At 37.3% G+C, this 24,395-nt stretch overlaps 1 protein-coding gene across 1 annotated transcript in view; it reads left to right on the forward strand.

The window, feature by feature from the left end:
- Positions 1-24,395, forward strand: part of Spred1 (sprouty related EVH1 domain containing 1) — an 81,649-nt gene that overhangs the window by 51,776 nt on the left and 5,478 nt on the right. The window contains exons 3-6 of the mRNA XM_042275936.2: positions 6,292-6,460; positions 8,281-8,330; positions 14,673-14,825; positions 22,880-22,981. Of these exons, the coding sequence (XP_042131870.1) occupies positions 6,292-6,460; positions 8,281-8,330; positions 14,673-14,825; positions 22,880-22,981 (474 nt within the window). The remainder of the gene's footprint in view (positions 1-6,291; positions 6,461-8,280; positions 8,331-14,672; positions 14,826-22,879; positions 22,982-24,395) is intronic.

A 24,395-nucleotide genomic window follows, 5' to 3' on the forward strand; every position in this document is an offset into this window, starting at 1 on the left:
CAAGTGTTAATCGTTTTGTATTTTATGTTTTAGATTAATTTTTAGTTAGTGTGATACTTAAGATTCTCTGTCTTTGGGCAGAATGTTAATACTCTGTTTTTCTCTGCACAATTTGTTGAAAAGGTTGTCCTTCCTCCTTGAATCACCTTTCTGTCTCCCTTTAAGATGAGATAAACACATTTTCATAGGTTCTCTCTCATTCTTCTGCTTTGCCAGTTTTTCTGCAGATGCGGCATCCCACGCTGCTGTATGCATCAGCAGCAGAGATACCCGGAGAGGGAGTCCTCCCACTGATTCTTCTCTCTTCAGGGTGATTGTAGGTCCTACAGTCTTCCCTTCTGTGTATATTCGAAGTGCTGCTCTTGCCTCTGTCTGCAAGAAGGCTTATGGCACCTTGGCAGGAATTGTATTTATGACCAGTCATCCAGTCTCTTTTCAGATCTCTTAAATTCTTTAAAAAAAAAAAAAAGTATATTTATTTTGTACATTTGACATCAAGTTCTTTTTGCTTCCTGGTTTTCTTATCTGCTAGTGTTTTATGGTACAAACTCATTTTAAACATTCTGCTTTGGTTGTTCCACATAGGATACCACCCCCTGCCTCCTGCTCTCCAGAAACCTAGGCCTTTATATATGCAAAACTCTTCCCTCATGCACTGCCCTCCACTCCTATGTAGTTATTTCCTCTTTGATTCCTAGGGTTGTCTGATTCCCTTGCTGAGTTCCTTGATTCATTGGGCATTTAGAAGTAGTTGTACAGTTCACTAGAGAATTGGGTTATTTTCACTTTTTATCCTAGAGAATGCAGTCTGAGATTCTTTTGTCAAGATACATTTTATACTGTGGATAAACATTTAAATGTTACACACCTTAAAGACCATCTTTCATGCATTTGTTTCTAGCATGTGGGTAGCAGATGAAATTTAATGGTCTTGTCCAAATCAACTTTACCCTTCCAACTTTAAATCTGTTTTTTCACAGTTGAAGAAGCAAAGATCAGTGAATGCTTTCTAGTTCTCTGCTCACTTTCTCCATTTTATACAGTCCAAGATCCTTGCCCAGGGCATAGCCCCATCTACAATTAGGATAGATCTTCTCCCTCAATTAATGTAATCGAGATAACTCACCACAAGCCTGCTCAGGGCCCATCTCCCATGTGAATCTAAATTCTATAAAGTTGACAGTTAATACCACTCTGAATACTTTGTGTGTTACTTCAGTTAATTCTTCAAAGTAAGCTGGACAGTAAGTGGTAGACATGGAATGGGATCCAACTGCTCTTGGGTGCAAGGCCCACAGACCTAACAAGTTACTGTACCAAATTTCTTTTTCACCATCTTTCATCATGCTTTGGGAGTGTGTTATGTTTCTGTTTTTCTGTTTTTCATAACTCGATATTGTTATTTTGGACACTTTACTAAAAATATTCATGCTCATTAACTTTTGTGTGATGAATAATCATCTTCGTCAACCTAACTGGATTTGGAATCACTGAGGACACACACTTCTGGACCTCTAGAGTGCTTCCACAGAGGTTTAACTGAGGAGGAAGGAAAGATAGACCCAGAATGTGGAGCACACCGACCTGTGGACTAGGGACCCAGGCCGAAAAAAAGGGACCAAACAGCTCAAGTTGTCGTCTTACTCCCTCCTGACTGTGGCTGTGTGACCAGCCGCCTCATGCTGCTGTCACCGTGTTTTCCTGCCATGATATGCCTTACCTCCTTAGACTTTATCTTTTATAATTTATCTTTCTCATGTATTTTGTCAGAGCAGTGAGAAAATTAGCTAATATACCATCCTTCTCCACTTTCCTTTAACTCTGCTTAATAGCACAGAGACTCCGTTTTTCCTCTTTCCCTTTAATACTGGGTTTTAATAAATTGGTAGTAGTAGAATTTTTTAAATTCCAGGGTGTAGTTGGTTTTTTTACTCTTTGCTCTTTGGGGACCAACCACCCAGCTCCCAGATAAACACACAGAGACTTATTCTTGAGTGCCTGGCCTTGGTTTGTTTTGTCAAGCCTTTCTTAACTTAAATTATTGCATGTACCTTTTGGCTCTGGGCTTTTACCTTTCTCTATTCTATATACCTTTCTTTTTTTCTAACTCTGTAGCTGGCTGCGTGGCTGGCCCCTGGCATCCTCCTCTCTTCTCCTTTTCTCTCTCTTCCCTCTTCTTCATCTCCCTCTATTTATTCTCTCTGCATGCCAGCCCTGCCTATTCTCTTTCCTGCCTAGCTATTGGCCATTCAACTCTTTATTAGACCATTAGGTGTTTTAGACAGGCAGTGTAACACAGCTTCACAGAGTTAAGCAAATGCAACATAAAAGAATGCAACACGTCTTTGCATCATTAAACAAATATTCCACAGCATAAACACATCTTCAACTAATATTCTGCAATACCAGAATTTTATATACTTTTTATAATTAACATCTGTTTAACCTTAACAGAGTAGGGATAATATATTTTTACTTTCTAACAGAAGTGTACTTGTTAATGATCGAGTTAAAAACAATAGTAATGTGATTTTTAAAACATGGCTCTTTAATTTGATCTTTGCTAACCAGCCACATTCTAAGTGGATCAGTCACAAATTAGGGGGTTATTCTTGTCAAAATATTTTAGGAAAGTATTCTCTAAAAGTTCTTTTTATTGATTTAATATTGTGTTAATATATACAATAGCTTTTTATATTTTATTATATTAATATAAGCTTTTCTTTGGGGTAGAAATGAGGATGAGGCTATTTATGTGTGTGTGTATTTGTATTTTTGTGTGTATTTCTGTCTCACTAACACATTAATTAAGGTTATCAAGGGGACCTGATGAAATTTACCCATTTCCTAAACGTAAGTCTTGGAAAAAAATTTTGAGTTATGAAATTAGGTAGACATATATTTGAAGCATTCAATCTCTCTCTCTCTCTCTCTCTCTCTCTCTCTCTCTCTCTCTCTCTCTCTCTCTCTCTGTGTGTGTGTGTGTGTGTGTGTGTGTGTGTGTGTGTGTGTGTACGTGTACAGGTATACACATCCCAAGACACACTTGTAGAGGTCAGACAACATTCTTTTTGCCTTCCATCTTGTTTGTCTTCATAGTTTTGCCTTTGAATATGTCGAGCTAGCAGGCCTGAGAACTTCCAGGGATTCTCCTGCCTGTTTCCTAACTCACAGTAGGTGCCCTGGGACTGCAGATGTGCACTGCCATGCTCATCTTTACATGGGTTCTGGAGATCGTCTACTCAGGTCCTTACACTTGTGCCACAAACACTTTTGCCCACAGATCCAGCTCCTGGCCTTGCATTTCAAGCTATAACTGCATTTATGAATGGCGAGATAAGCAAACTAAACTATTTATAGTTTTAAAACATGTCTTTATGATGTCTGGCAGTTGGATTTAGGATAGTTTTAATACAACTTGGAATTACTCATTTCCTGTATGCAGGGCCTTCTCTTATAAAGAAGCTCCAATAATTATAGTTCCTCCCTGCTATTCCCTTCCTCCACCCTTGTCTCCCTCAGTTAATGTTACTTTCAGTCAAATGTGAAACAGCTTTGTAATTTATGTGACTTAAATGGGAAAGAAATTACTTAACTCAGACATGGGATCTGAGATTTATGTAACCATTGTTTGATAGAACACATCCTCAGGGGCATACACTGAATATTATCTACAAAGGTTTTCGTTGTGGGGTAGTAATAATAAATAGGTAGCTTGTCTTTCTGTTCTACTGACTCCTCTTAAACCCTTAGTAGCTACCACCATAATAGCCCTTTCCTAAATAGAAGCTTTCTGCTACATTAAATGTATTGTGAAGTATCAGCAAGTAAATTCGTAGTATGTAGGTAAAAACAAATTGAGTTCTGGTTCATAATTAGTTAGTATGTTGCCCTTGTACCTGTTGGTATATTGCATGAACTCTGTGTTTACACAATTCTGGGTAGACTCTCTTCTATATAAGCATTCATGTGTGTCCAAAAACTGCATCATTATTCTTTCCATTCTTCAGTATTCTTTCAGGTTCATCTTTAAAATTTGTTTTCCTTTTTTTATATCTCCCTGAGAAGACCGCATTTGGAAACTGGTGGTGGACAGTAGTGTACATCACATTGAGATTTTACCTAAGAGGAAACAGCTGGACAGTACTAATTTTAGAAAATCTAACGAGCTAATTCAGTAATATTTTCAGGCATTAAAATTAAGATGGAACTCAAGACAGCTCTGTGTAGCCCTGGTTGTCTTGGAACTCACTTTGTAGACCGGGGCCTTGAACTTATTTAAAGGCGTAGACCACCACTTCCTGGCTGTGAATTGAGATCTTAAAGTAGGAAGTATTAATAAAGTATAGGCAAAGAAAGTGACCTGTACTTTGTGAATGTCTCTCCAGAGTCATTGTCAGATGAGTAAAGGGAGCAAAGAAGAGGGTAGGAAATGAGGATGGATGGAGTAGAACCATCTGTGGGTTGTAAGGAGCCATGATTAGGATTTTGGTTTTGATCCTAGCTTTGGGAAGACTGTAAACGTTGAAACAAAGTATGCTTTTTATTTTAAAAAAAAAAAAATAGAAAGAAAATATTTCACATGCAGAGTAGTTACCCTGTCTGAAGAGATTGTTAGCAATGTGTGGAAAAGGCATGCCAATGAAGGAGATAGCTGGAATAGAGGGCAGTGGTGAGGAGATGCTCAGATCTCACCACTGTTTTTTAACATATAATGTGTGTGTATATATGCATAGCACATGTTGCTCTGGGGTCAGAAATCTGTCAAAAAGCTAAGTCCAAAGTTCTGTTCTTGTGGCATTCCTAGTCTTAGGGGCACCTGGAATGAGCAGACTAGGAAACAAAGTGGTTTGAAGTCATTATCACTAGTGGGAAGAAATAAAGTAGAATGTATGATCTGAGTGTTATTTAGGTGGGTTTTGATTGCTTTCTTTTGGCCTTAAAGAGTAATCTTAAAATAACTAAGATGTGTAATTTTTCTTTTGTGTAGTAATAATGATAGCTGATGTGATAGAAAGTACTCTGTGGATATCATGGTAGACAAAGGCGGAGAGTGGCCCCCATATTAGAGATTTAATATAATGTGTGATCATGGAATGAATCCTGTATTGAAAGTTTTTAAAATGTTATTATCAGACAAAATTAGAATATGAACTTAGGTAAGAATATTGTCTCCATGTTAATGTTGGTCACTGTGTTACATACAAGAACAGTCTTGTCTTAAGAAAGACACCCAAGAATAAAGAGCAATTAAAGGGACATCATATAATTACCTTCGTGCTACAGTTCAGAATAAAATAAACAAAAATATTGGCCTCGGAAGGTAGCTCAGTGGTAGACCACTTGCCTAGCATGTGTGAGGCCCTAAATGCAATTCCTAGCACTGCAAAAATAGACAAACAAAAATGAAATAAAATATAAATTGTATACATTAGAATGTATAGAGCGAATGTTAAAAATAGATAACCCAAGTAAAAAGGAGGAAGGCATTTTACCTATTGTTGTTATTTCCTGAAACCATTTCAGAAAATATAAAATACGAAGAAACAAAGCTGTATTCCACAAATTTTACGAAACTTTCATTCACAAATTATAAGGTGTATTTAATACTGTTACTGTATTTTCAAAATGAAGAAGCTAGAGCTTTGAAAAGTTACCAAACCAGAGCCAGGCATAGTGGTACACACCTTTAATCCCAGCACTTGGGAGGCAGAGGCAGTCTGTGAGTTTGAGGCCAGCCTGTTCTACCTAGGAAGTTTCAGGCCAGTCAGACATTCTTAGTGAGACCTTGTCTCAAAGAGGGGGAAACAGGTTTTATAACCAAGCTACTAAAATGGCAAATAGGTATTTGATCTGCTTCTGTAATGGGTCTCAAGAAATTTAGCAAAGGAATGGCTGGAAGTCGTAATTAATAGTGGAGCACTTGTTAGATGCTCAGAAACACAAGGGAAAGGGAGAGTGATTTTAAAAGTTACATTGTTACTACCACTTCTGTTGTGTCTACTTCCCAGGTTTTCTCAAAAACCATTTTAACTATATTCTTCTGGAAATTTTGTATGCAGCACTGTGTTTATTCTTTTAAATGATAGCATAACCCACATTTTGTTTACAATTTATATGATCTCTTTAATCCTTTCCTAGTCCCTTTATTAAGTTGACTTTGTGAAGATTACTTCAATATCTCAATTTATTTAAAAATACTCATTATATTTATAGTATTCAATGTTTACGTAATAGCTACATAAGATGGATTTTGTGTGTTCATTAACTTTGGCACCTGACTTTTGGCAGGTGGTTTTGGAATGTATGCTTAAAAGAGACCTCATTTATAATAAGGTCACTCCCACATTTCACCACTGGAAGATCGATGACAAGAAGTTCGGCCTTACCTTTCAGAGTCCTGCTGATGCCAGGGCTTTTGATCGAGGCATTCGAAGAGCTATAGAGGATATTTCTCAAGGTAGGGTTTTTGTTGTGGTTTCTAAACATTTTCTAAATGTTTACACATTATATAGATATAGTAGATATTTTCCATAACATTAACCTGAAGTGATTGCTGTCCTTTAATCAAGTAAGCGGTTGTGTTCTGTGACCACACTTTGAAGGACATAATGAGTAGAGAGAGTAGTGAGCAGTGAGAAGGCTGCTTGGCTTCCTTTATGTTTGTCGCAGTCGATAGCAGTTGAATGTTGTACTGTGAAGAGCCTGTCAGCAGTGTGTGTCATGGTACACACTCTTTTCTCTTTAATGAGATACAAAGAAACCTGGTAATACTCAAACATATGTATACTCCACATACTCAGGTATAAAACTCTGTGATTTTGTTGAGATTTGGCAGAGACTGCAATCTCATCTATCCCCTTTTATATCTTACCAGTCTGTTAAATGCTGATTAGCCCCAAACATGGAGATTTTAAATGGGAGAATTTATTTTCCCATAGTTCTGGTGTGTGTTTACTTAAACAGAAAGAAAGTACATTAAAACCCATTTCTTCTCATAGGAGGGAATAACCATTTTTTCCCTCCTAATCGAGAAGGAAAAGGTCTTTAATAATAGAAACAAACTTGCTAAGAGTAACTAAATCAAACCGTAATAACCCTCAGTGTGGTCAAACATGCCTATTAGTCCTGTGCTCAGGGACTGAGGCAGGGGGTTGAAAGCTCAAGATCTTCCTGGGTTATGAGACTGTATCTGAAAAAGCAAGCAGACAGAAAGTAGAGAAGTACAAGGGGTATTTTAGAACAATTTCAAGAAATAAACTACTTATGGGAAAACTGGATATGAACTTGAAAATGCTTAATACTGAGTATGTTTTGGTAGTGTATGAAGCTGGTTGATTTTGGCATATTTTCTAAAGCTCCCCAGTTGATTCTAATTGTTTAGCTAAGTTTTATAAAACAAGTATTTTAAAGAGAAAATCATTATTCATAACTATTAAAATTTAAAGTCATATATTTTAAATTTAGAATTGATTTTTTTTTAAAGTCTGTATTTATACACTTATAAGAGAATACTCCCTTTTCTAAGATGGAGTAAATCAGGTTCACAGTATTGTGCCAGTTTATGTTTAAGGAGGAAATGCATACTTGCCTAAGCAGGTTACTATTGCTGTATTCAGCCTGTCTTGTTAAACATTGAATATCATCATCAAAGTTCTCTGAACTTAGTAAGTTTCTGTCACTTATATATATTTTTTTATCCCAAAGAATAAACTACTTTTTACCAGGATTATGTTTCATCTCATGCCTGTTTCATGCTAGCTATGTGTCATAACATAAATGCAGTATACTCGACTACTACACATCATTTTACATTAATTTATTGTAACTAAGGACACTCAACACCATAAAAGCTTATGCAGACATGGGTATGACAAGTCAGTCAGTGGAGCCTTGACTGCCCATAATAAGTCAAGACTGACTTCTTTTTTAACTTGAGCAACTGAAATCTTGATTTTTGAATGCTCGTGTTTCCTGGATCACACAATTTAGAAATACTGAGTTAGTCACATTTTGACATCACTTAAACAACCAGAGAAATAGAACACAACTAGTCTGCTTAGCTTTGAAAGAAAGTAGAAATTTGCCAAGAGATGATAGAAGAAGTCACTTTATTATTCTAAAAGAACAGCTACAAGTGTGGTGTTTGAATCTGTTGCCAAGCAACCCAGAAATCAATCTTTAATCTTTATAATGACACAGTCAACCATTAATACTAAAATCTAAGGCAAAATATATGTAAATGCTATGCTTAATTAACCTTAACCTCTTTTTTTTTAGGGTGCCCAGCATCAAAAAATGAGGCTGAAGGAGGAGAAAATGATTTACAAGTAAGTAGTTTGGCTTGAAAAGAGTTACACAACATAAACATCTTTAGGAAGTCATTAGAATTCATGTTAATAACTCACAAATTTCAAAAATGCTTTATTTACCTAGTCTTCCTGATCAGTGGGACCACTGCCTATAGGTTTGTTTTTATAAGGAATTGACTCGTGAAGTTGTAGAGGTTGGAAGTCTAAAATCTATCAAATGGTCAGACTGGCATGATGGAACCTGGTCAGATTCCTGCTGGAGCACTGAACTGGCTTTCCAGACCCCTAGTCCTTTCTCTTCAGGACATCATCTATGTGGATAAGGCCTCACACACTGAGGGAAATCTTTATTTATTGTGTATTGATTAAAATGGGGCTTGTACAACAGAAGAACATTCCAATGAACAATTTGGCTTAATGGTAGAGATTATTTACTTTTGTATATCCATGTTCCCAAATTTCTGATTCAATTTATGTTATGAAAATTGTTTTAAGTTGTTGAGTTTTGTGGAGATGTCTTATACAGCAAGTAGTACATGAGCAGAGAAGCTAACTTCTTTAAGATGAGTAGAAAGAGTGTAGGTGGAGTTTTCCTGCCCTGAACCACCTGCTCCCAAATAACCAACACAGAAACTTGTATTAATTGTAAATGATCAGCCAGTAGCACAGGCTTGTTACTAACTAGCTCTTACACCTTTGTCTGTTTCTATTAATCTATGTGCTGCCCTGAGGCTCAAGGTTTTTACTTCTATCCCATTTTGTGTGTCAAACTCATTCTGCATCTGGCTGGTGACTCCTGACTCCGCCCTTCTCCTTCCCAGCATTCTCAGTTTGGTTTTCTTGCCTTATTCTGTTTAGCTATTGGCCAGTCAGCTTGTATATTAAACTAGTCACAGCAATAGATCTTCACACTGTACAAATGGATTGTTCCACAGCAAAAGAGCGTCCTTATTTGTATTTTATGTGTGTGGGTGTTTGTCTGCACACCACATGCATGCAGTGCCAGAGTAGTCCAGAAGAAGGAATCAGATCCCTTGGAACTGAAGTCACAGGTGGTCGTGAGCCTCCATGTAGGTGCTTGGAATAGGATATGTCCTCCCTGACCCCTTCCCCCACCAAGTCCTCTGGAAGGGTGAAAGTACCAGTACTCTGAACCAGTCATTATCCCCTCCTCCCCCCAAAAAAACACTGTTCTAAGAGTTTGTTCAGGTTTGAAACTGAAAAACAAAAACCTTAATTTACCTTAATGGTATATAGATTATCTAGTGATAATATGCCAGAGTTTTGGAGAATAAATGATTGGGAGTCGGGAGATGGGCGCGCGTGCGTGCGTGCGTGCGTGCGTGCGTGCGTGCGTGCGTGCGTGTGAGAGAGAGAGAGAGAGAGAGAGAGAGAGAGAGAGAGAGAGAATGTATGCCACACAGTACACTTGTAGGAATCAGAGAACAACTTTTGAGGATCAGTCCGTTTCTCCACCATGTGGGTTCTAGGGGTTGAGCTCAGGTCATCAGCCTTGGAGGCAAAATGCTTTTACCCATTGAGCCATTTCATTGACCCATGCGTTACTTACTTTTTTACAAGTTACTTTATGACAGTTATTTGTAATGACAACTAGGATATGACCTCTTCTTTAATTTTTTCAGCTTGGTAGAAGTAAAAAAATGTCAAATTTAAATTAGTATCTTGAAAGGATTAAATGTCAGAGCAGGAATCTCCTTCATTAATTTATCCAGCAGATATTAAGATCCCATTCTTGGCCATCATTGTTAGATGCAAGATTGTTGGGTGGCAGAGTGAGCACCTCCTGCTCTCAGCAGCTCAGTGTCTGTCTCCTGCCATGAGAACTGTCCTTGACTAGTTTCAGAACAGGTCCATCATTTGGTTTAAAATCCTCTCTTGTTCACAAACATAGTTGTTACTTAAGAAAGAAGTTTTAAAGAAAAATGCTAAGTTTAAAGTTGTGACTTAAAAACCTTAACCACTGTGTTCTTTTATTTGGTTTCTTTTCTTAGACTATTCCAGTGAAGCAATTAAGATTTTGTAGGGGTTACTTTGTTTCTTAATTCCAGTTTGTATTTGTTTCGGTGTCATTTTTAATGTCTTTCCAATCAGAGAAGGCAGAACTTCTCCCAAGAACATATCTTAAGATAATCTTAATTGATATAACCACAAAATATGCCTCACAACATACTTGAGACTGTACAAAGAAAAGACCTTAGGTGCCATGCTTCAGGGCAGAAAGAAAAACCAGCTGGTCAGAACTTAAATGTTCTCACATCTTTTCACTATTGAGAAGTACTCAGTTTAATCATTTTGTAAAATGAGATGCCATAGCCAAAATGATTTAAAAACTTTCAATTAGCACTTGTCTAAAAATAGTTTTCAGACTGTGAGAGACAAATTGGTGACATGCTGAGTTTGAAAGGCTTTACTTTTAGTAAGGCTCTGTTTCTGAGCGTGAGGTGAGTGGACAGACCTATCTCCCTCCCGGAGTGTTTGCATGTCGTGCACACAGCATCACTTTTAGACACATTGTCACATGGCTCTGAAGGTTTCTGATGCTTCTTAGGTTGAGTTTGATTGTCCACACTTCACATACATTTCTGTTCATGTTTCTTAAGTGTTATCTTGGGCTAGAATCCTAGAAATAGGTTTACCAAAAAGGGTTAGATGAAGATTTATATAGTTAGCAAGAACTGTGTAACTACTGCTTATTGTCTCAAAACTATATCTACAGTAAAGAATCGCTACAAACTTAAAAGTACCTTTAAGTCAAATGAACTTTTCACTGGAATGCTCTTCTGTTATCTAAGCCAGCACATGGACTGATTTTTTTTATAATACATTTTTTGCCAGATATGTCTTGACATTATTATGTTCCTTTCTTACTGTTTCATCACAATTATTTCATTGAGGTTGCTTAAGTAGAATATTATATATTAGTGATGTTTCTAGACAAAACTCTTAGAAAAGCACAGAATTAAAAAGTTAAGGGAAGCATGGGAAGCATAAAACATACACCTTTAATCTGAGCCCTAGAGAGCAAGAGCCTGACAGATCTGTGTAAGTTCAAGGCCAGTCTAAATGATGTCATGAGTCCCAGAACAGCTAGGGCTACATATTTAGTGAGGCCCCTGAGGGGACTGAGTTTATTCTTAATCAAAAATGTACCTGAGGAGATCTCTTAAACAGAATAGTTGATTGTGGCCAATTCTAAAATGAACTGACATTAGAAACATTATACAAAAATGTTTGTTATGATGTTAGGACAACAGAATTAGAGAAGTTTTTGGAATTTATAAGGTGACAAAATCTGAGCATACAGTTTTTAACTACTATATATATTTATATGTATATATATTTAACAATTAAGGTTTTGTCTTGTTGAATATAATCTAGCCACACATTATTCAAAAATGTAATTTGTGATAACTTCAAAAATAAAATTCTTGAGCAAGTGCAATGTGCATTTCTTTGCATGTAAGATAAAATTGAACTTTATTAAACTTTGCAGTGCATTCCTGTGGACTGTGTAATTACTTACCTTAGGAGAATGTTCTGGAGGTTCTGCCCAGTCTCTTACAGCCTTGGTAGTTGGGACTCTTAATAGGACTTTGAGTATAAATAAAAAAAAAAAAAAAATCAAAAACTCTTCATGAAAAATGATGGGCCAAAGTCTGAAAAGATCACTTTGAATCACACTAAAATGAGATAAGCAAGAAGAATAATGGGGCTTTCAGTCAGACAGTGGGTGTTGAGAAGAGGAAATAGATTGGAAAGTGGCTGGAAAGGCTCAGATGTTTACAAAGTCATTTTATGGACATAGAGAGTTACTCTGCATCAATCTGGAAATCTCAGGCAAGAGTGTAGAATATTGCAGTCCATTGTATCAGGTGAAAGGGAAAAGATACATTATGGTTTTTAAAAAGTGACTGGTTCACTGGTAGACTGTATTTGTATTATATTTTAAAATACTAAGATTCTTTATCAAAAGTAAGGGGGAAAGCATAAACCTAATTTTTTTTTTTAAAGAAATTAACAACCTAAAAATAATCAAACCTTTCCCCTGGTTCGGGATTGTCTAAAATGTTACATTTTCATAATATATAAGTATTACGTGCTTTATTATACATTGTGTGCATAGCACTTTTCAGACCCTTGTTTGGTCATTTCTCACATCCAAATGATGCTTTAGTTGTTTTACTGGCTGAGACCTATTTAAGTCTATACTTAAAAATTCATCAGTTGTCACTCAGCTCACGGAAGTATAGAATTCTAGCCAAGTCAGCACTGGGCTATATAACCGTTTTGTGTTTGCACAGATACATAGTTTAAGTAAGGCTTATTGTTCGGAACAAAAAGTTTTGTTGCTTCCTTGTTGTGCTGCCGATGGAATCCAGGGCATTGTTCATGCTAAGCAAGTGCTGGTACCCTGAGCTACATGCCCAACTTTAATTTAGAATTTCTAAATGACTTCTCAATTAGGCTATACTTTAGTAAAACATAACACAATCAAAGAAGTTATCTTAAAGATATAATTACCTTATAATTATTTGTTGCTGCAACTTATGCTTATTAAAATTTTTATCTTGTAAGTATCCCAACCAGCTCTAAGGCTGATACTGTACCAAATTTATAGTAAAAAGTTGGCTGACCATTTAAATTTTCTATATATTTTAATGAGTGAATCAAAGCCTCCGAGGTCCTTTTTCTTAGCCATTTGTGTGTGTGTGTGTGTGTGTGTGTGTGTGTGTGTGTGTGTGTGTGTGTGTTTTTCCGAGACAGGGTTTCTTTGTGTAGCTTTGCGCCTTTCCTGGAACTCACTTGGTAGACCAGGCTGGCCTCGAACTCACAGAGATCCGCCTGCCTCTGCCTCCCGAGTGCTGGGATTAAAGGCGTGCGCCACCACCGCCCGGCTCGCCATTTGTGTTTTATATTGTCTGATATTCAGTTTGTGGGTAGCTAGGTAGTTTGTTTTTGAAGGTCTCCAGCAGCTAAACAAGTTTATTTCTTTTTCTTTTTCTTTTTCTTTTTCTTTTTTTTTTTTTTTTTTTTGCTCTTCCCAATTTTCAAATATATTTTGACAGAAAATGTTTGCCGAATAACAGTGTTTAGCCAGCTTCCTTTCAATAATTTAGCATTAATTGTAATAGTTTGGGATAACTGTTAGGAGAGTTAGGTCACAATGTGACTTAACTGTTTTGTTTTGTTTTTTACTAAGGATTTTTTTTTTATTGATTTTAAAACTGCATTTTTTATCAATAAGGAATTATTTAAAACTGTGTTTTGTTTTGTTTGAATTAACTGGTTTTGACATGGTTAGCGTTACTTGGCAGTGGGTCCTCATGTATATTTTAATCTTTACCTGCTTGATTCCTGCTGTAATGGCTGCTTTCATGTAAACGGTGTTACTAGATGTTACAGTTATTTTGTAATTTAGAAAATTGTATTCTGGAGAAATGAAATAGCTGGAGACTGTGGTTCTAGAGCAAAAAATAAAGTTTAAAAGATCCTAGTCAGTTTATGTAATTTACTTGTTTATTTTAGAAGTAACATTAGCAAACTGCAAAACTTATTTAAGAAACAAAATGTACATCTTGAACCTTTAAATTTGCTAATACTATAATGATTATTCCAGATTATTTTAGGGTAATTTGAGTCAGTGAAAATACTCAGCCATTTCTATGTGACTGTCAAAATCTCTTCTCAAATAATTACACATTAATGGAGACAGTAGCACATGGTATCGTCTACACTGAAAAGAAATGGAAACACCTAGGACTTTGTCTCATAGTTGCTACTTTTCTCTTATGTCACATTTATTTTATTATAGACATTTTTGTTTGTGGTATTTTGAAATAATGTCTTAAGTGACAATCACTAGTCGAGTATATTTCCTCACCTAAGTCTATGGTGACTGATGAAACGTTTAATTAAGTGTAAGTCATTAACAGGTTCAACATGGTCATGGACCACTGTTGTTCATGTTTCTGTTCACTGTATCTATCATCAGTATAGTTTTTACTGTGTGCTTTATATTTTTAATTTGCAAATTGTTATATTTACTTGAATTTTCTTTCTAATTTCTTCATCACCTATGTATTTGTATTATTCTCAATGTAGTTAAAGGCTTTATCATTGTATCTCTATGAAACAGTAGCCTTTCATTTCTTCTGTGTTATTTTTAATAAGGTCGGTGTTCATGAAGTTTAAATGTTCTAAATTTCCTCTTGTTTGGGCATGGCATTCAGATTGTGTACTTTTGAGTTCAGGGAATTGCCGCCTTTCATAGCAATGGTAATGGCATAGACTTACTCATTGTGCTGAAGTGTCTTTCTTTGTTGATGTTATTCCCATTAGACCACTGAAGAGGACGCTTCTCGTTCCCTAGTGAAAGATCACCTTTTCCAGCAAGAGACAGTTGTTACCAGTGAGCCTTACAGAAGCTCAGACATAAGACCTTTACCCTTTGAAGATCTGAATGCCAGAAGAGTCTACTTGCAAGGCAGCCAGGTGAGGAAATGCATACTATTCGTATGTGTAGCATATATAAACTGGTGTGCCACAGAAGAACACCAAGACCCTTTGTTCTTGACCAGGTTAAAAATAAACAAAACCCAGAAAAGGTATTGATTTACACTTAAATGTTAGTCAGACGAGATTGGGTGCATTCAGGGTGGTATGGCCATAGACAAGTTAATGTAGTGCTCTGTAAAAGGGCATGGGGATGCGAAGGTGAGTGCTGCAGACAGGGAGGAGGGAGTATCATAGTTCAGGCTGTTGTGATACAACATGAACTGGGTAACTGAAACAGCAAGGTTTTTGTTTGTCTCTTTTATCCTATAGCTCTAGCAGTTAGAATGACAGGGAGTTGGAGTGGCTGTGGTAAGGGCCTTTTTTCCTAGCTGGCCAACTGCTGCCTTCTTGCCATGTCCCCAGTTGGTTGGGAACGATAGAAATAAAGACAGATGTGGCTCTAACAAGGACACTAATTCTGTCAGATCAGGAGTTCTGTTCTCATGACCTAACTATCAGCCAAAGACCTATCTCCAAATAACTGTTACATAGAGGAAGCTAGAAATTCCACATTGGATTTCAAGAAGAGACATGCAGTTTCCATTACAGAGAACACCATGAGCAAAGGTGTATATATAATCTGGAAGAAAACCACAACATATTAAAAACAAAGGGAAAAAAGCAGAGAACCGGCACCAGATTATTGAATGTTCAAACTGTGGAAATCACCTTGTATTTTATCAAGTGTGTTTTTCACAAACCTGGGTACACAGTTGTGTATTGGGTTATACAAACACCAGAGACAAAACACAGAACATTTATATGGTTTGTCAATTTTACTCAAAAACAATTCGAAGTCATTGTCCCATTTGCATTCCCACAGGTAGTTGACAATTCCTGGGACACTTGGTATTACTCTACCTCTTTTCTTTTATGCTGAAGTAGTCACTAGGTAGAAATAACTAGTATTTTATTGTGATTTTAAGTTTTATTTCCCTGATTGCTAGTGTATTGAGCAGCTGTTTTCCTGTGGAATTCTCTTATAAAGAACCTAAAAAGTCTTGCATGTCTCATATTGAGTTGCCTGGCCTTTTCTTACTGAATTGCAGGGATATTCTTTGCATTATTTTAGAACCAAGTCCTTTGTTGGGTACATGCCTTATAATATCTTCATAGTTCAGGATTTGTTTTTGTTTTTTGTCTATAAATTGGGTAGTACTAGAATCTGCCTCCAGGAGTTAGGAAACTACAGTGACAAAATGTGATATATAAAGCACATGGGGGAAAGTATTTTGTTAAATAAAGAAAACAATATTATTCCTAGTCTCTTATCATTAAAATGTGTCCTGATCTCCAAGATTATAGACAGAGCTAGATAGTAACTGTCTCAGCAGGAATTAAATGTGATGGGTTTGTTTCCTTTAAAGCTATACATTTATTTGTTGAGGGGTTAATATGCAAAATTATGCATTTGATGATTGTAGCACGAATCTTCAAAGGTCTTAATAAAAACAAACCTGGAGTCAGATATTGGGTCAATGCTAAAAGATCAGAGAAATAGAACCAGCCACAGCTAGCCTTACCTCACCAATTCCTCAGCGGATCTCGTTTCCTCAAACTGGAAACTTTGGTGTCCTCATCCGAATAGATCTCAGCTGAAATGCTGCTCAAAAGCCTAAAAACTTAACAGACTCTAGTTCCTGGTTTTCATGCCTTCTATACCTTTCTGCTTCCTGCCATCACTTCCTGGGACTAAAGGTGTGTGTCACCATGCCTAGCTGTTTTCAGTGTGGCTTTGAACTCACAGAGCTCCGGATGGATCTCTACCTCTAGAATGCTAGGATTAAAGGTGTGTGTGCCATCATTTTCTGGCCTCTATGTCTGTCTAGTGGCTGTTCTGTTCTCTGACCCCAGATAAGTTTATTAGGGTGCTCAATATATTGGGGGACATAGTATCACCACAAACGATGATGCTTTCATACTTACCAAGAGTAAAACACTCTTGTGTTCAGCACAATGGTGTTAGGATTCCATACTATTTGTATTTGGATATAATCTGAAAGGCATCATGGAGAATATCCCACAGTACAGAATCCAGCCCTTAGTTTGCAGAGCAGAAACCTCATTTGTTTTTCAAAATAACTAAATTAAAGCCCCTTTTCTAAGATTCAGATACTTCAGTCTGAGGAAATGATACATAAAAATCAGAATCCAAGAGGATTATATAACCAGTATCTTATCATCTTAGCACATATTCTACATGTACTAGTTCATGATCTGGGCAACCACTAAAAACCTCTTGGTGTGAGTATAAGTGTTCAACAGAGGAATTAATATGCTTGAATAATTAGTTGTCTGCTTCAGAGTTATCTTAATGACGGATCCTTTTTTACAGCAGAGAAGCTACCTTTTCAAAAGGACTGGACAGTTGCCCTGTTGAACTATAAAGTCTAGAATGTTACCTTACTTATAGCTACCAAATTTAGCTGCCATGTTTATAAATTCTTCCAGAAGACACAAGATTGTGTGGTAAGACACAAAGAGCCTTATTTCTCAGTACAGTGTAGTAGCATGACCTTCATTTTCATGTTGGTTTCCTTGTTTTCTACAACATCAGGTTGGTGTTTGCTCAAGATGTGCAAAGTAGGCTTGCATTATAGAGCTTAGAGCTATAAGGACTAGTTCTCACAGTACTTGAAGGAGCTATGCAAGCTGCCAAGGGAGAAAAGTACTCAGTAGACATACCTAGATGTGACACCCCCATAATGATGTTAATATTCTGAAAGATGCAATAGTGGTGCTTGTATTCAGTGAGTGACCAACAGTCGTCTAGTTGGACATTGGGTCCACTGAGTAGGAGGGGAGTTGGCCAACTCTCTGTGGCTGGTAAAGCTCACAGGCCCTAGAGAAGAACCCCCTACTGCCACTTTCCTAAACCAGTTTAATTTCTGACTGTATTTTAAATACTTACTCTTACACCCACAGATATAAGGCTTGGGGAACATGGAAGAAAGATTAAAGAGCCAGAAAACTAGGACAACTGCTGTGAGATAGTGTCTTCTCTATATGAGAGAGAAGCTGCAGCTGTGAAATGTCAACAATATGGCTGCCTAAGCAAGACCTGAAAACTGAACACCAGTTGGCATGCCAGCATAGGGGAGTTCTCATAAGGACTCACTCCTCGATGAAGAGCTGTAGGCAGTTAATGGCTCCTGAGAGAAGGAGAGTTCAGGAACAAGCCCCTGCTGAGCTAATCCCAAACACATGAGAAGTATCAAAGGGACTCAGCTGGTTGTATTTCTAAATTTATGTGTATATATTTAACAATAACAATTAAGGAATAAGAGACCATGAATTTGAGAGGGAGTAGCAGAGGACACAGAAGGAGTTGGAAGGAGAAGAGAAGAAAATAATCTAAATATATCTAGAAATTTATATGAAATGCTAAAAATTAAAACAGAACCTTAAACTTCAGGAAGTCAAGACTGTAACCGGCCTGGCTGTTTTACTTATGTCTTCCTTTCTCTGGGTACTAAACAGTTCTGCCTTCAGAGAGAGAGAGCATTTTCTCTTTCAGGGGATTCCCTGTGCATATATCCTGTGCATATATCCTTAAAAAGGTCCGAAAAAGAGGTGGACAAACATATATCCAGGAGATTTGCAGAAGCGAGCTCTGTGGGAACGTGTCCCCAATGCTAGCTTCGAGTCTTCCCTCCAGAAATGCTTACAGACGTTGTCACTGTTTTTCTTTGGCTCCTTTAGTGTTCCATGGGCTGTTTAAATGGTTTGTATAGATAAGTACATTGTTTGAAAATGATAATACTCAGTGAAGGCTTAGTTCAACCAACTGGCGTTAAAGTCATTATAGCTGCTTTTCTTACCATGAACAAGATAATGTTTATGAATTGAGGTCATGATCAGAGGTTTGTGAAATGTAGGAGCACCCAAGAAGCCACCACACAACCCAGAAGCATCCCAGCCTGCTCCTTACCTTTACCCCTGTTACTTTGGTTTTCATGTGCTTAGTGTTCTGCTTTTCTGAATCTCTACACTTTGTCTTTTTCTTCTGCCAGGCTTGATCATTCTTTTCTCCAGCTATTTGCATGTGTGAGTTTCTTAGGGAGTGCAAAGGTGGGTTTTTGATGTTGGTGTGCAGTAAAAGACTCCATGACAAATTGGTCCAGCCCTTCTTAAACTTTCCCCTCTAGCAACCCTCCTTTGCATAAGAAATTTTTGTGTGACCATGGGTATGTATGGATATAAAATAGGTATACAAATGATAACTTGTAAGTCAACTTTAAAACAGCTCCTTGGCAACATTTAAATTTATCAGAGACAAATGCAACGTGTGCACTAATAAGATTTTTACATAAATAAACCAGTGGTTTGTGGTGAAGAGCATTGGTTGCTCTTCCAGTGGACCCCAGTCCTCTTCCCAGAACCCATATAGGACCCACAGCTATAACTCCAGTTCCAGGGGATCCAGTGCCCTGTTCTAGCCTCTACAGGCACCAGGCACATGCATGATGCATAAACATATGTATAGACAAAACACTTATAAACATAAAATTAAAAATTAAACCTTGCCTCAGGTGCATATTTAATACTGCAAAACATTGTGTGTCTTTAAAAAAAATTCTGAATTGATCAATATTTTGATTTATTACTGTCAATGCTGAGAATGCCACTTCTCACAAATACAAAATAGCAGGTATATGTTTAGAGTCATTTCAGAAATTTGCAGGTAAATCTCCTAATCAATCCTTTACCAAAATTTGACTTTCTTGTAAGTCAGCAACTTTTGAAATAAAATACTGTTAACGGCACAGTCTAAAGATAGAGTGCTGGTACATGCTGAGGAATGGCAGCAGGAAAATAATAAAGCCCATTTCACAGTTAAACCACTGTGATACTGGAAGTGCAGGAAGCCTTTTTGTACAGTAAGGAGACTGCCGTTCAACCACACAGCCTTCGGTCTAAGCCAGAACGTTTCAGGCAGGGTTCCTAGGTGTGACCTGAAGGCGTGTACCATGCAATGTTGCCTTGTGTGTATTTAGACTCAGGCTGCGGTGAAGTGGGAGCGTGGGTAAGTGCTGTCAGAATCACCCCAGATTGATGAGGTTTGATTTTGAATTAATTTTTTTTTTTTTTTGGTCTGGTTGTATCCTCGGAAACCCCCAGCTGTTACCTTTTTAATTTTATTTGTTATTTCGAATTCTACATTATATTAAATATGTGACCTCATGAGGTCACTACTCAGTTTAAGAAGATGCAAGTTAGACTACGTAAGTAATGTATGCTTTGTGCATAGGGAGTGTATATTGATCAATACAAATTCCAGTAATTGGAAATAGCTGTTATTGTTGATAAATTATTTAAGAACATGCTGTCATATCAAACCTCATATTGAGTAGTAAACTAAATGTTATTTTGCTGTGTGCTCTGAATGCTAGTCCTTTTTGAGGTTTGTCTGTGGCTCCTGGTGTGTGTGTGTGTGTGTGTGTGTGTGTGTGTGTGTGTGTGTGTGTGTGTGGTTGTTATTTTAATAAACAAGGATTTTAACTTTTAATGTAGTATCAGTGTTGTATTTGGTGTTAATTAGTAAATTCCTCTCTGTACTTATCTTGCCATTTTCCTCCCTGTTGTGAAAGTTTTGTGACTTTTGTCCTTAACACAGCTCGATATGTTTTCTTTTGTAGTGGAGCTCCAGTTGTTTTTATTTCCTGCATAGAACTGATTTATTAGAGCCTCCCCTATTTGTGCACAGTGCTGTGTGTCACATACAAAAGTCCCTGTATTGGAGCCTTTCCTGCTGGTTCATAGTGTCCTGAGTGTCACATACCAAGCTTACCTGTATGTCTGGGTCTGTTTCTAGTGTTTCTGATAAGATCTGTTACCATTTTGTCTGTTTCTGTACCACATTGTCATCTTTAGATTCCATCTCCGTAAGAAATGTTAATGTTCAGCAAGTGTCCTAACTTAGCAGCTTGTTCAGTTTAAGTTTGATTTAAAAAGAAAACTTTGTGTTTTATATTTGAGTTGTTTTGAATCAGTGCATTAGCTTAGGGAGGCTTTGGTGTCATTCGTGAAGATGGTACATCCTTCTATATAGTTCTTCCTCTGTTTCTCTTAATTTTATATTTTCTTCAAGAAAAGGAATTGTATGTCAGATTTACTCTTTTGTACTATTTTGTTGCCATTATGAGTAGAATCCTTTTGAAAAAGTATCTTCTGGTTTTTGAGCTGATAAATTATCCTAAAGATAATAGAAATACCATGTATTCCCAGTGTTTTCAAAAGCAGCACTTAATTGCAATGTCTCTTTTAACACCTTTGTTAAATGAGTGTAAAAGCAGTATTGTCCATTTGTCTCTTTACTTACAGGTCACAGGGGGAACAGTATCTATGTTATTGGTCCATTAACTTGGATAGTTGCAGAATGTGTATGTGTTTATATGGAGTGTGTATATGTGATTTTTGAGATAGTAAAATCGAGATAATAAGAGAAAATGGACATTTTTACTTTGTAAAGTCTATTCCTAGAGCAAAATAAAACAACTATTACAGGAAGTTTGGGGTTTTTTTCTTCTTCTAGCACCGTGGATTGAAACCAGGGCTTTGTACGTGCTAGGCAAATGCATTACCCCAGAGCTATAACCCTTGGCCATTAAGACTACGTACTTTTTAAGTTGAGGTCATTATATTAAGTCAAGAAGTCTCCCTCTTACTTCCTTCTCTGTAATGTTCCCCTATTTATAATAGTTTAACAAATAGTTTATTCTCTGTTTCCTTCATGGAGTCTTACCAGAACTTTTAATCCATACTGGTCTCTTTCACTGTTAATTCCTGAATTCTTATATGTTCTACCTATAAACCTCATACTTCATATAGAACACATGTGTGTTGCTGTTTTCAAATGACACTTTAATTATTAAGGGTAGCAGGGTTTAGATCAGAATGTTTCAGTAAAACAATAAAAAGAATACAGAATGATTGAAATACTGATGATGATTAACATGGAAGTTCATTATATTCTTTACTTTTTATGTCTAATTTTACTATAAAATTCTAAAAAGTAAACTGATAAAATTTTAACCACAATCTATTGAGTTTTCATGTTCTTTACAACTCAAGCTAAGAAATCTTATCAGGACATTAACTGCCCTCACTTTTTTAAAAACATAATTCATATACCATAAAAAATCTCTCCTGTTAGTGTATTTAAGTTTGGTTTTAATATATTTACAAGATTGTGCAGTCACTTCTACTCCATTCCATAATATTTCTATCACTCCAAAAAACCCATTGTGATTATTGTGCCTTGCCCCTCCCATTTTTGTTGTTTTGACAGGATTTTACTTTGTAGCCCAGGCTAGACTAGAACTGTAATTTTCTAGTCCAGGTTATCCTTAAGCTCTAGTGATCTTCCTTTCTCAGCCTCCAAAGTGCTGAGATTACAGGCATGGGTCACCATACCTATCTTCTGTGTTGTTTGGTTTGGGTGGTAGTTTTTTTTTTTTTTTTTGGGGGGGGGTTGTTTGGTGCAAGATGTTACTTGCTAAATTGGATTTTAAATGCATTTTACAACAACAGGATATTCTTTCCAAGAGTAAAATGGGGAGTGATTCTGCTTTTCATTCCTTTTATTTTTTAAAGATTTATTTTGTGTGTATGAATGTTTTACCTGCATGTGTGATGCACAACATACATGCATAGCAAACATACATGTGTGGTTCCTGTGGAGGCCAGAAAACAGCTTGGATCCCCAGGAGCTGAGTTACAAATGGCTTTGAACCATCATGTGGGTGCTGGGAACCAAATCCAAGTCCTCTGTAAGAGAAGCAAGTATTCTTAACTGCTAAACTATCTCCCTAGCCTGATTCTGCTTTTTATCCAAACGGGTTTTTGGTGTGTGCGGTGGTGAAGAGGCTGGTTAGGCATGATTTTACAACCTATCAGGTGTAAAGGCTTGAAATGTATGTTACTTGGTTTTGTTTAAAGTAAGAAATTTATACTGCTGTCACTTAAAATAGAAATTATTGGAATTTTAGATGCCGTTCAGTCAGCAAGGCCTGGACATTCAGAGCCGAAGTATGGAATATGTACAGAGGCAAATATCTAAGGAGTGTGGGAGCCTAAAGTCCCAAAATAGGGTAAGTAATGGTCATTTGTCTCTTGGTCTGAAACACAGCAGCTCAGCATCCAGGTCTAATTTCCCTTGAGTGAAATGTACATGGGACTTACTCAGTATGTATCTGCTGTGTCTCTATATGTAGGCTCTATTCAGCCTGAGTGGCTTTTGACTCTGCATCATCAGAGTAGGACAAAACAGGAACTCATGTTGTTAATTTATGTACTGCATCCTTCACTTTATACTCTGGCCTTCACGTGCCCTTCTCACATAGAGAATAATAATAGCACTTGCATCCAGGGGTCCAGAAGGCTTGTCCCACTCCAACATGTACTCTGATTCCCAAGTCTTAAATTATCATTTCAACAAAGTGTAGATAACCCCTGGGAAAAGATTCATCTTGAGACAAAATTCCCCTCCAGCTGTGATCCTGTGGAACCAGACAGAAGATAGCTTCTAGAATACAGTGTTAGGAAAAGTGTAGAGTATAAAATAGACAGTCAGTCCCATTACAGAACTGAGAAACTGAAATGAAGATGCCATAGTTCATCCTAAGGGAGTCCAAACCCTAATAAGAATTTAGTTCCATTTTAGGACTTGGAATTAATCATCTTTGGTTTTGTGGTTGTTTCTTCTTGCCCTCTTGAGTTGGTGATCCTCCCTGCTTCCTCCTCACCCCTAGTATCAGTATTAACATCAGGGTCCTAGAATACCATAGCATGGCCTGCTGCAATAAAAGATTAGCCTTCCCTTTTGAACTGTGGGAACACATCTCAGCCCTACCTCCAGAGTCAGGCTTCTTTACTGGAAAGATGGACTATGCCTGTAGCCACACAGTGCTCTTGGCCTGTTTTGCAGAGACCCAGAGATGAAACCTTCTGTCTTCATCCTGCACTACCTGCTTAGTCCATGTTGGCAGCACTTGGCCTTATCCAGCCATGTGCCCGATATCCTCTCCACTTCCCCATTGTTTGCAATAAAAGTGCGCTGAGAATTATCCAAAGTTTTAGTTTCACTTTGCTTAGGAAGTCCTTTATCATTGTGTGCAAGCACAACCACGCACACATACGCCCACACACCTGCCATACATACACGGTATTGTAAACAGTAAGAAGAAAACTGTGCCACACTTTCAGCACTTCTGCTCAGTATTGTTACTTCCAAGTTCTACCTTCCAAGTGTACCAAACCTGATTGATCTTGTCACTTACATTTTCTTTCTCCCAGTGTCCAATAGCATGTTCTTGTTTCTGTCCTAGTCCTCACCAGCAGGCCCTTATAGGCCGTTTTCTACTAGTAGTTTCTGAGGCTCTGACGTGTCATAAAACATTTCTAGTCAGGAATCATTACCTGTTTATGTTTTTAAAGATACTACAATGGCAGCCAGCTCTATGGCACTTAAAAAACTGTAAAATAGAACCAGTAGGTGGACCTTTT

This window comes from Peromyscus maniculatus, chromosome 4 (assembly GCF_049852395.1).
Source record: "Peromyscus maniculatus bairdii isolate BWxNUB_F1_BW_parent chromosome 4, HU_Pman_BW_mat_3.1, whole genome shotgun sequence".
In the NCBI taxonomy this organism is placed as follows: domain Eukaryota; kingdom Metazoa; phylum Chordata; class Mammalia; order Rodentia; family Cricetidae; genus Peromyscus; species Peromyscus maniculatus.